General features: G+C 38.0%; 1 protein-coding gene across 1 annotated transcript; it reads right to left on the bottom strand.

Annotated features, from left to right (window-relative positions):
* Nucleotides 1-3,810: 3,810 nt before the first annotated feature.
* LOC107490726 (uncharacterized) lies at nucleotides 3,811-4,494 on the bottom strand. Its single transcript, XM_016111536.1, has one exon. It carries the CDS (start codon nucleotides 4,492-4,494, stop codon nucleotides 3,811-3,813), a length of 684 nt encoding a protein of 227 aa, XP_015967022.1.
* Between the last annotated feature and the right edge of the window lie 7,321 nt (nucleotides 4,495-11,815).

Below are 11,815 nucleotides of genomic sequence, written 5' to 3'. Positions count from 1 at the left end.
GAAACTCCACCGTTGAAAATACATAAGAACAAGGTCTAGGCATGGCCGAGAGGCCAGCCTCCCGAAGAGGGTTCAATCATAAAAACATGATCAAAAGATGAAAATACAATAGCAAAATGTCCTATTTGTAGAGAACTAGTAGCCTAGGGTTTACAAAGATGAGTAAATGACATAAAAATCCACTTTCGGGCCCACTTGGTGTGTGCTTGGGCTGAGCATTGAAGCATTTTCGTGTAGAGACTTTCTTGGAGTTAAACGCCAGCTTTTGTGCCAGTTTGGGTGTTTAACTCCCATTCTTGTGCCAGTTCCGGCGTTTTATGCCAGAATTCTTGAGCTGACTTGGAACGCCTATTTGGGCCATCAAATCTCAGGCAAAGTATGGACTATTATATTGCTGGAAAGCCCAAGATGTCTACTTTTCAACGCAGTTAAGAGCGCGCCAATTGGGCTTTTGTAGCTCCAGAAAATCCACTTCGAGTGTAGGGAGGTAAGAATCCAACAGCATCTGCAGTCCTTTCCAGTCTCTGAATCAGATTTTTGCTCAGGTCCCTCAATTTCAGCCAGAAAATACCTGAAATCACAGAAAAACACAAACTCTTAGTAAAGTCCAGAAAAGTGAATTTTAACTAAAAACTAATAAAAATATAATAAAAACTAATTAAAACATACTAAAAACATACTAAAAACAATGCCAAAAAATGTATAAATTATCCGCTCATCACTAAGAATCCTAAAAATTAAGGATAGGAATAAGCGAAAGAGTAAAGAAAGCCAACAATACAGCATAACTAGCTCCTGACTCAGCCTGCGAAGCCAAGGCTGGCCCGAAAATATATATACATACATATACAAGTGTCCCAAAATATTGAAAATACAAATAAGACCTTAGCTCTTCCTCAACGTATATAAGGAAAAAAATAAACAAGTTTCTTGGAGAGCAAGTTAAGTACATTGGTACATATATATACAAACAGAAAACCCAAAATAACCCAAGGACTACTCCGCTTCAAAGATCCAAAACGCTTGGCAAGGAGTCTCTTGACCTGCATCTGAAAACAACAATACAGTATGGGATGAGAATTGCAGGTTCTCAGCATGGTAAAGGTGCCACGCGTATAATAAATAAGGTCCTGGGAATGCCAGAGGCAATCTTAAAACTCCGTCATACAATTGTAAAACTTAATTTCTAAGCAGAAGCGATAATTAGGGCAAGGTAATCTAAACATTCCTAAACTTACTCACTTTTAAACCTAACATAAACACCAACCCATTTCACCCTTCCTCCGTTCCTCCGTCATCCATAAACCAGCAGAGACAAGCAACCAAACAAGTTCACGCACAAGTAAGAAACAGATAGTGCAAGTAGCAAGTATAACAGGAAGCAGGATGTATATGTTCAGTTAGGCAATCCCATGTAATGCATAGCAATAAAACCAAACAAATGCACATGATGTATGCCTATCCTATGGCTGATGAGGCTCATCTATCAGTTATCCAGCCAACCCGACAAGTCCGAAAACCTTAGACTGTCTCCTGTCGCGCATCCCCATGAGTCTATGCATAGATTTCACATTCATTCATCATTTAATCACTCAATGGGGGATATCCATACACGGGAATTCATAGGTGCCCGGTCACCCTTACAACGTACGGTCAACAGAGTATCGAGTTCAACTTGGAACACGTGGTGGCAAGCCACGGTTCTGTTACCTAGGAAAAACTCGTATCTCAGATGACCTCATTCATAAGCCATTTCATATTCATAATCATTATTTAGTCATTCATCAAAGCCATGGCATCATAACTTCATTTCATATTTACATCTCTTCTTTATAACTCATCATGTTTACCTCTTTCTTCATCCCCAAGTTACCTTATTTTTCTAGCTTCAATTAGCTACTGGACTTAGTACTATACCTTAAGTCTAAAAGGAAGAAAATGGAAATTTAAAAGTGACAATCTGGTTTAAAACACAAAATTCTAGTTTTGCAGCAAGCAGGGGCCATGTGTGCGCGTGGGCCACGCGTGCGCGTGGTAGTGTGAAAAGATAGCACGCGTGCGCATTCCCTTACCATGCGTATGCGTAGGTGAGAATAGCATATGACGCGTACGCGTGGGTCATGCGTACGCGTGGTCTTGCATGTTGGCTCATCACGCGCACGCATGGGCTATTCGCGCGTGCATAGTCTAAAATGCCATGCCACTCGTGTGCGTGGGCCACATGTACGCATCGATGTACGTTTTTCCAAAAAATTTACAGATTGCCCAGAACGCTACAAAACTAGAGTTTTAGTTACATGCATATACATTTTCCACACCAAACTTCTGTCGTCCACAACTTTCTCTGCAAAATTCCGTTTTTCAGAAAATTTGTATCGTTCAAAAGCTTGCAAAACCATCTTTCGTTTGAAACAAATTGCAATTCCATTCAATATTTGAGGAAGCAAGTTATAGACTATCAAAGTTCATCAAATACCACTTTTTACCAAATTTCACCAAACCTCATTTTTTTTACCAAAACCACATTTTTTTCCTTTCAAAGCTCATTGCCATTCAACTCAACATACAACAACCATCAATCTAACTAGCCTTTTAACCATAGCACAACAATTCTTACAACTTAGCTCAATAACACCACATTTCACCCAACTTTACAAGTTTATCCACAAACCACATATCACTATACATACTCATATTATCTTCATCATGAAATCCTTCAACCCTTATTACAATATTATTCAGCAAGTCAATATCAACAAGTCCAAATAAATATATATATATGTACACATTCAATAATAACCAAATCTCAAGAAACATCATAAACTAACCATATTTCTCAACACAAGCTCAACATCCACTTATCCATCAACATGTAAAAACTAATCATTTAATGCATGTAACCATTTCAACTTATCCTATAGTACTCTAACCTAAGTTTTCACAAAACCTTAAATGATAAATGCGTGAAGCCTAAACCATACTCTGACCGATCACTTTATTTGTTCTAAGGCAGTCACACTAGCTACAACACAGCCCCTCAAGCATTGAGAAACCAACCAAAATCTCAGCTCCAATCACTACCAAGCTTCCAAATGCCCATAATTCAATTCCAACGCTCATATATATATACTTAATTCACACCTAATACACATATATATTCCAAATTCAGCTTTTACATAATAAAATCAAAATTAGCTAGGGTTTAGGTTGTTCGTATCGTACCCACACGCATAATAACTCAAGCCCAATAGGCTCTGCAAGCTAAATTGAACCTAAAATATCAAATTGGGAAAGATTTCATCACAAGGGTTCAATTTTAAAATAAGAAAGGGAGTAGAGATTTTGAAATGAAATTGGGGCTTACCAGTGAAATTGATCCAACAGAAATGTAGAGCTCGACGCGCTGGACGCATGGCCGCGAATGGTACGGTGATCGGAGCTCAAATGGGGGAAGTTATGGCAATGGCAGAAAGAAGATTTGATGAGGGTTTTGGAAGTTCTCTTCCTCCCCAATGCTGTTCAGCATTTTTGATGCTAAATGGGGATGAAGATGATTCTGTCCTTTTTAAGTTATGGGTCCGTTTGGACCCACGGGCCTAGTTCAATCGGTTCGGTCCATCCGGTCTAATTTTGGGACAAATTTTTCTAAATTGATATCAAAATTCTCGTTTTGAAGAACTCTATCCTATTTTGATATTAGTTTTGCATTTTTAATTTTCTTAATTAAAATTCAATTTATTGACTAATTATTTACTGATTTTATCACAGTTTACATTCTACCCATCTAATTAGGAATTTTGTCCTCAAAATTCAGAGTGAGTTACCTGGAAAGAAGTGTGGGTAGTCCTTCCGCATCTCTAACTTAGACGCCCAGGTATGCTCTTCAATTCCAACCCGACTCCAAGCTACTTTCACCAAAGAAACTTTTTTTCCGCGTAAACACTTATTGCTAGTGCCATCAATCCTAACCGGAGTTACTGGAAGCGTCAGATCTTCTCTCACTTGAACTGATTTCGGTTCTAGGACATGACTAGGATCAAAAGTGTATTTACGAAGCTGCGATATGTGAAACATGTCATGCAGGTTCGAAAGATGTGGTGTTAAAGCGATTCTATACGCAACTAGTCCAATTCTCTTCAGGATTTCAAACGGCCCAATGTAACGGGGATTTAACTTCTTAGTTTTGACGGACCTCCCTATTTTGGTGGTCGGAGTAATCTTCAGGAAGACATGTTCTCCTTCCTCAAACTCTAAAGACTTCTGCCTTTGGTCAACATAGCTCTTCTGGTGGCTTTGAGCCAAAAGCATTTGACTACGGATTTTCTTTATTTGCTCAATGATTTCACTTATCATTTCAGGCCCTAACATGATCTTTTCTCCAGCTTCATACCAATATAATGGAGATTGACATTTCCTTCCGTATAAAGCTTCATACGGAGCCATTCCAATGCTTGCATGATAATTGTTATTGTAGGCAAACTCTACTAAAGGCATATATCGATCCCAGTTTGCCGGTTGGTCCAAAACACAAGCTCTTAATATATCTTCCAAGGTCTAAATTGTTCTATCTGATTGGACATCCGTCTGAGGATGATATGCAGTACTTAGGCTTAATTGAGTGGCAAAAGGTCGTTGAAAAGCTCCCCAAAACCACGAGATAAAGCAAGGATCCCTGTCGGATACAATGGTGGAAGGTACGCCATGTAACCTCATAATCTTCTTAATGTATAGCCGTGCTAACTCTTCCATAGTGCAACTTGTAGCGACCCTCAATTTTAAAAATATAAATATAAATAAGTTATAATTTGTTTTATAGTATTATAAATTTATTGTTGTTATTATATTTACTACGTTACTATTATTATTACTATTATTACATTTATTATTATTATTATTATTATTATTATTATTATTACTACATGATTATCACTACTATTACTAGTATTATTATTACTATTATTAATTATAAAGCATGAAAGTAAAAGGCGGTTTATATTTTGCATTTAAGTTACATATATATTATTATTATCGTTATATATTGGACTGTGTGCATATATATATATCATAAGGCTTATATAATAATAAAGAAAGCCAAGGCGGTGGCTTATAGGCTTCCTTAAGCCACACACACACACATATATATATATATATATATATTGTGTGAATATCGTAAGAGAACGATGAAAAGAAAAAAAAAGGAAGAGCATAGTCAAGAGAGGAAAAAAAGGAACCTAAACCCCACCAAACTCCTGTCTTCGATTTTTTGCAATCCGTAACTCCAATCAAAAATCTAATCCGGTGAAAGTATTCGTAACCTCCTCCTCTACACGTTAGCACCATTTTTGATTAGTGAAAGTTGACAATGACGTAGCTCCTCTTTCCTTTGGATTTGGCCAACGGGAATTTTAGGAGGCAAAGACGATTCTGGACGTTTTCTTCTTCGATAGCTCAGTTAGAAAGCTTCTCCAGAGCTTTGAATATTTTGATTCTGCACGAAAGTATGGTTTTGGTTTCTCATAGTTAATGTTTAATGTCACGTGAAAAAATGTGAGGTTTAACTGTTGTCAATAATTTGCTGTTGAAGTTGGTCGGTTTGGAAAAAGATTTAATATTGGTATTTGTTTGATTACGAAATAATTTGTTATTGGAAATGATTTGAGTGACTAAATAATTTGTTACTGGAAATAATTTTAAATGACTGAGAGGTGTTTGGTTTGATAGTTGGGACCCTTGAAGGGTGGCAGAAATTCGAGTTTTAGAGGAGATACTACCAAAGTTTCTATAAGAATTGGATTTTTTATTTGAGGTGTTATTTTAAAAGAAAGAGCTTATTATATGGCTTGTGTATTTGAGACTATTTGTTGACCCTCTGTCGCAAGATGTGACCGGGCACTTTAACTCCCCGGATTCCCCCATGGGTATGCATATAAATATGAATATTGAATATTATTGAGCTGGGAGTTTAACTCCATGGAATACTATACTATTGAGCTTGGAATGTGACTCCATGGAATATTATATTTGAGCTTAGAGTTTGACTCCATGGAATATTATTGAGCTTGGGGATGCGCGCACAGAGGGACGGTCCAATGGTTAACTACCAGGACTTGTCGGGTTGGCTGTATAACCGACAGATGAGACTCATTAGCCATAGGACAGGCATACATCATATGCATTTGTTTGTTTGCTTGAGTGTGCATTGTTTTGGTTTGCTTAGCTGTTTAATTCAGCTTATCCGCTACTTGTTCTACTTGCTGTAAATGCTTCTCTATCTGTGTTTTCCTTGTTTGAACTGTATGTGTATGCTTTCTTAGAAATTTCTCTTGACGAAGGTGTGAGGAGAGAAGGTTGTTCCACCAATGTCTCGGAGGATTGGAGGAGTCAGAAAGTGAAGTATTAAGTTAAAGTTAGATTCAGAACTAGACCGAGACCTTTTATATTAACTATGCGGGCACCTTTACCATACTGAGAACCTCCGATTCTCATTCCATACTATATTGTTGTTTTTCAGATGCAGGTCGAAAAGTATCTCATTAGACGTCTGGACACCTGAAGCAAAGTGGTTACTGGGTTATTTTGGTTGTAGTGATGTATATACACGTACTTAGCTTTCTCTCCGCATAACTTATTCTTTTTGATCCTCCTAGAGGTTTATGGAGAGGCAGGGTTTTGTTTATGTACATTTTGGGTTTTGGATATGTATATATATATGTAAATATTCTCCGGCCAGCCTTGACTTCGCGGACTGAGTGAGGAGCTTGTTATTTTGTACCTTTGGCTTTCTATTCATACTTTTATTATCTTACGTTTGATAGTTATAGTTTGACTCACACGCAAGTTATTCCGCTTCCGGAGCGTGGCGCTTTTCATTTTGCGGTTTTGTTTTACCCATTTTTCAAGGCTCCTAGTCTATTATCTTCTTTCTACTACTATAAGTATGTATTTTATTTTTTTAGAAGTCGTAATACCTCGCCACCTCTGCTTTACGACTTAAGCGTGAGGTTCTGTGTGGTAGGGTGTTACATTATGGTATCAGAGCAGTTCGTTCCTATATAGCCTGAGGGATGGACTGATTATGCTTCTGGGCATACTCTAGGTGTGTGTGTGTGCTATTAGGATATCTGATTGATATATGTGGCATAAATGTTCATGAGCATGCATTTGGAACTTGAAGCATTAAACTTGCAATATTGAGACTGATCAATTTAATATCACTTGTTTGGTGTGAAAAGGGACCAAATGTCGTCTCGTGGATCCGAACGAGGTATACAGAGAGGAAATCCCATGGTTGAACCAAAGCAAGAACGTCGAGGTGGAAACTCTAGTGCTAGTACGAGTAACGTAAGTCGATACTATAGGTTAATGACCCTTACTGATTTCCTCAAGAATGGTCCACCTCGGTTTAACGGAAACGCCAATGCCCTGGAGGCTGATCAGTGGTTTTGAGAAGTAAAGAGGTTTTTGTACACTCAGCACATTCCTGAAGTACAGTCAGTAGAGATAGTGACTCATATATTGGAGGGAGATGCTTAGAATTGGTGGCAAGAATTGTGTCATACCTTGCATGTGGAGTTAACGGATGTCCCTTGGCATAGATTCAAGACAGATTTTTATGGGAGATATTTCTTGCATGCATTTCACATTGCAAAGGAACTGGAGTTAATGCAGCTGAAGCAAAAGGATATGTCCGTCGCTGACTATACCCATGAATTCGACAACCTGTGCCGTTTCTCAAAAACTTGTCAAGGAAATCGAGCCGATTATGAGGAATGGAAGTGTGCTCAGTATGAGAAAGGACTAAGGAGAGATATCTTTAATTACGTGTATCCACAAAAGCTAACAAATTTCACTGAGTTAGCTAAGAAGAGCCAGCTCGCAGAGGATCGCTGCTTGAAGTGGACACTGCTACAGGAAGGCTTTGGTGAGACTGCTCCAGAGGAGCCACACAGGGCTGGACTGAGAATGTGCTTTCGATATAGAGCACCAGGACACATGTCTAGGGATTGTCCGCGTGGAAGAGCCGCAAATGCGGGTTGGCCATGACAGGATTGAGGTAAGTATGATACAGAATGCGTAGAACATATTTGTTCTATGTAGAACTAGGACCTTATTTCCGATTAGGTTACATAGCCGGATATGGAAGTTTAGGACTGGAAAGACTGGACGTAGTTTTGGACTTGGATACGGACTAGGAATTTAGGCCGATAGAAATATCTATTTGATAACCATTTAGGTGTCGAGAGAAAAAGTAAGTTGTGATAGATTTAGTGTCAGAGGCTGAACTAGTTTTGATTGTATTACGTAAGGTGACACCATTAGAATCGGCAGAACTTAAGAGCTAGATGAAGTGAGTATTAGTAGCGATAAACCCGTTATTCTATTACCAACCTGCCTTATAACCTTTCTGCATTGAGTTTATCTTGTACCTTCTGTTTTGCGTAGACTTTTAAGCCGTAAGAATATTCTGGATTTACAAACAAAGCATGTCAAATTTTTCTATTTTTCTTTGACATGTTTAAGAAAGGAAGTTACATTAGTATGAATATTTTCTATTTTATATCAATTTTCGAGGACGAAAATTTTTGTAAGGTGGATAGAATGTAGCGATCCTCAATTTTAAAAATATATTATTATTATTATTATTATTATTATTATTATTATTATTATTATTATTATTATTATTACTACATGATTATCACTACTATTACTAGTATTATTATTACTATTATTAATTATAAAGCATGAAAGTAAAAGGCGGTTTATATTTTGCATTTAAGTTACATATATATTATTATTATCGTTATATATTGGACTGTGTGCATATATATATATATATATATATATATATATTGAAAAAAAGGAAGAGCATAGCCGAGAGAGAGAAGAAAAAGGAACTTAAACCCCACCAAATTTCTGGCTTCGATTTCTTGCAATCCGTAACTCCAATAAAAAATCTAATCCGGTGAAAGTATTCGTAACCTCCTCCTCTACAGGTTGGCACCATTTTTGATTAGTGGAAGTTGACAATGACGTAGCTCATCTTTCCTTCGGATTTGGCCAACGGGAATTTTAGGAGGCAAAGACGATTCTGGACGTTTTCTTCTTCGATAGCTCGGTCAGAAAGCTTCTCCAGAGCTTTGAATATTTTGATTCCATACGAAGGTATGGTTTTGGTTTCTCGTAGTTAATGTTTAATGTCACGTGAAAACATAGGCTAGAAGACCTTAAGATAGGAGTGAAATGAATGAATAATTGATGGATTGTGTATATGGTATAAAATGTGAGGTTTAGCTGTTGTCAATAATTTGCTGTTGAAGTTGGTCGGTTTGGAAAAAGATTTAATATTGGTATTTGTTTGATTACGAAATAATTTGTTATTGGAAATGATTTGAGTGACGGAGAGGTGTTTGGTTTGATAGTTGGGACCCTTGAAGGGTGGCAGAAATTTGAGTCTTAAAGGAGATATTGCCAAAGTTTCTTTAAGAATTGGAGTCTTGATTTGAGGTAATATTTTTAAAAGCGAAAGAGATTATTATGTGGCTTGTGTATTTGAGACTATTTGTTGACCCTCTGTCGCAAGATGTGACCGGGCACTTTAACTCCCCGGATTCCCCCATGGGCATGCATAAATATGAATATTGAATATTATTGAGCTTGGAGTTTAACTCCATGGAATACTATACTATTGAGCTTGGAGTGTGACTCCATGGAATATTATATTTGAGCTTGGAGTTTGACTCCATGGAATATTATTGAGTTTGGGGATGCGCGCACAAAGGGACGGCCCAATGGTTAACTACCAGGACCTGTCGGGTTGGCTGTATAACCGACAGATGAGACTCATCAGCCATAGGACAGGCATACATCATATGCATTTGTTTGTTTGCTTGAGTGTGCATTGTTTTGGTTTGCTTAGCTGTTTAATTCAGCTTATCCGCTACTTGTTCTACTTGCTGTAAATGCTTATCTATCTGTGCTTTTCTTGCTTGAACTATATGTGTATGTTTTCTGAGAAATCCTTCTTGGCGAAGGTGTGAGGAGAAAGGATTGTTCCACCAATGATTCGGAGGAGTAGAGAATACAGAACGTGAATTATTAGGTTAAAGTTAGATTCCGAATTAGAATACCTTAGACAACTTACCTAATTTCTGGTTTAGTTGAATTCTTAAGCGGAAATCTGAGTGTCGAAGTTCTAGGAATGCCTCTGGCTTTCCCGAGACCTTTTATATTAACTATGCAGGCACCTTTACCATACTGAGAACCTCCGGTTCTCATCCCATACTATGTTGTTTTTGTTTATGTACATTTTGGGTTTTATATATATATATATATGTAAATATTCTCCAGCCAGCCTTGACTTCGCGGACTGAGTGAGGAGCTTGTTATTTTGTACCTTTGGCTTTCTATTCATACTTTTATTATCTTACGTTTGATAGTTATAGTTTGACTCACACGCAAGTTATTCCGCTTTCGGAGCGTGGCGCTTTTCATTTTGCGGTTTTGTTTTACCCATTTTTCAAGGCTCCTAGTCTATTATCTTCTTTCTACTACTATAAGTATGTATTTTTTTTTTAGAAGTCATAATACCTCGCCACCCTTGCTTTACGACTTAAGCGTAAGGCTTTGTGTGGTAGGGTGTTACACAACTTATCCAAATAGGAAGGAAGTGGGCCGACTTGGTCAGTCGATCCACAACTACCCAAATGGCATCACAACCCATTTGAGTCCTCGGTAAACCCAACACAAAATCTATGGCAATGATTTCCCATTTCCATTGTGGAATTTTCAAAGGTTGAAGGGTTCCTGAGGGTCTCTAGTGTTCAATTTTAACTTTCTGGCAAGTTAGGCACTTAGAAACGTGCAACGCCACATCATTTTTCATTTCCTGTCACCAGAACATTATTTTTAGATGTTGATACATCTTGGCACTTTTCGGATGGATTGAGAACCTGCTCTTATGAGCTTCCTCCAATATGCTCTGTTGCAAATCCCCGACATCTGCACAATGATTTGATCCTTGAACTTCCACAATCCATCCTTATCTTCTGACACTCTCCACCATTTGCCTTTCTCAATTGCCGACAAAATCTTATACAATTCTTGGACATTCTGATGAGCCTTTAATAGTTTAGCCTTGAATTCGCTTGAAATTTGTAACTGTTAGGCATAAAGTCCCGAACTCTTCTCTAATCCCCAATTTCAACCCTTGGAATGCTTTCAGCAATTCTTCCTCTCTTAGTATCATCCAAGCAGCACATAGAGATTTCTTACTTAAGGCATCTACCACCACATTCGCCTTTCTTGGATGATAGTTCAACTCGAAGTCATAATCCTTTAGAAGTTCCATCCACCTCCTCTGACGCATATTCAACTCTTTTTGTTCAAAGAGGTTCTTTAAGCTCTTATGGTCCGAGAAAACATGAAACTTGACGCCATAAAGATAATGCCTCCAAATCCTCAAAGCAAAAACCACGGCAGCAAGCTCCAAATCGTGAGTTGGGTAGTTTCTTTCATGCGGCCTTAACTGATGTGAGGCATAGGCTACAACTTTATGATGCTGCATCAACACGCATCCTAAATCCTTCAGTGATGCATCACAGTATACTTCGAATGGTTCTCTTGGTTCAGGCAACACCAACACGGGTGCAATAGTCAATTTCTGCTTTAATGCTAGGAAACTCTCCTCGCACTCAAGAGTCCACACAAAAGGAACATCCTTCCTAGTTAGAATGGTCAAAGGCAAAGTGAGTTGTCAAAACCCTTTAATGAACCTCCGATAATAACCCGCCAAACCTAAGAAACTCCTGATCTCTGT

Source organism: Arachis duranensis, chromosome 5 (genome assembly GCF_000817695.3).
Source record: "Arachis duranensis cultivar V14167 chromosome 5, aradu.V14167.gnm2.J7QH, whole genome shotgun sequence".
NCBI classification, from domain to species: Eukaryota; Viridiplantae; Streptophyta; class Magnoliopsida; order Fabales; family Fabaceae; genus Arachis; species Arachis duranensis.
This window is presented reverse-complemented; position numbering and strand designations above follow the sequence as displayed.

Excerpts from the sequence above, each read along its gene's own strand:
- LOC107490726 (XM_016111536.1), bottom strand. The coding sequence starts at position 4,494 with ATGCCTTTAGTAGAGTTTGCCTACAATAACAATTATCATGCAAGCATT.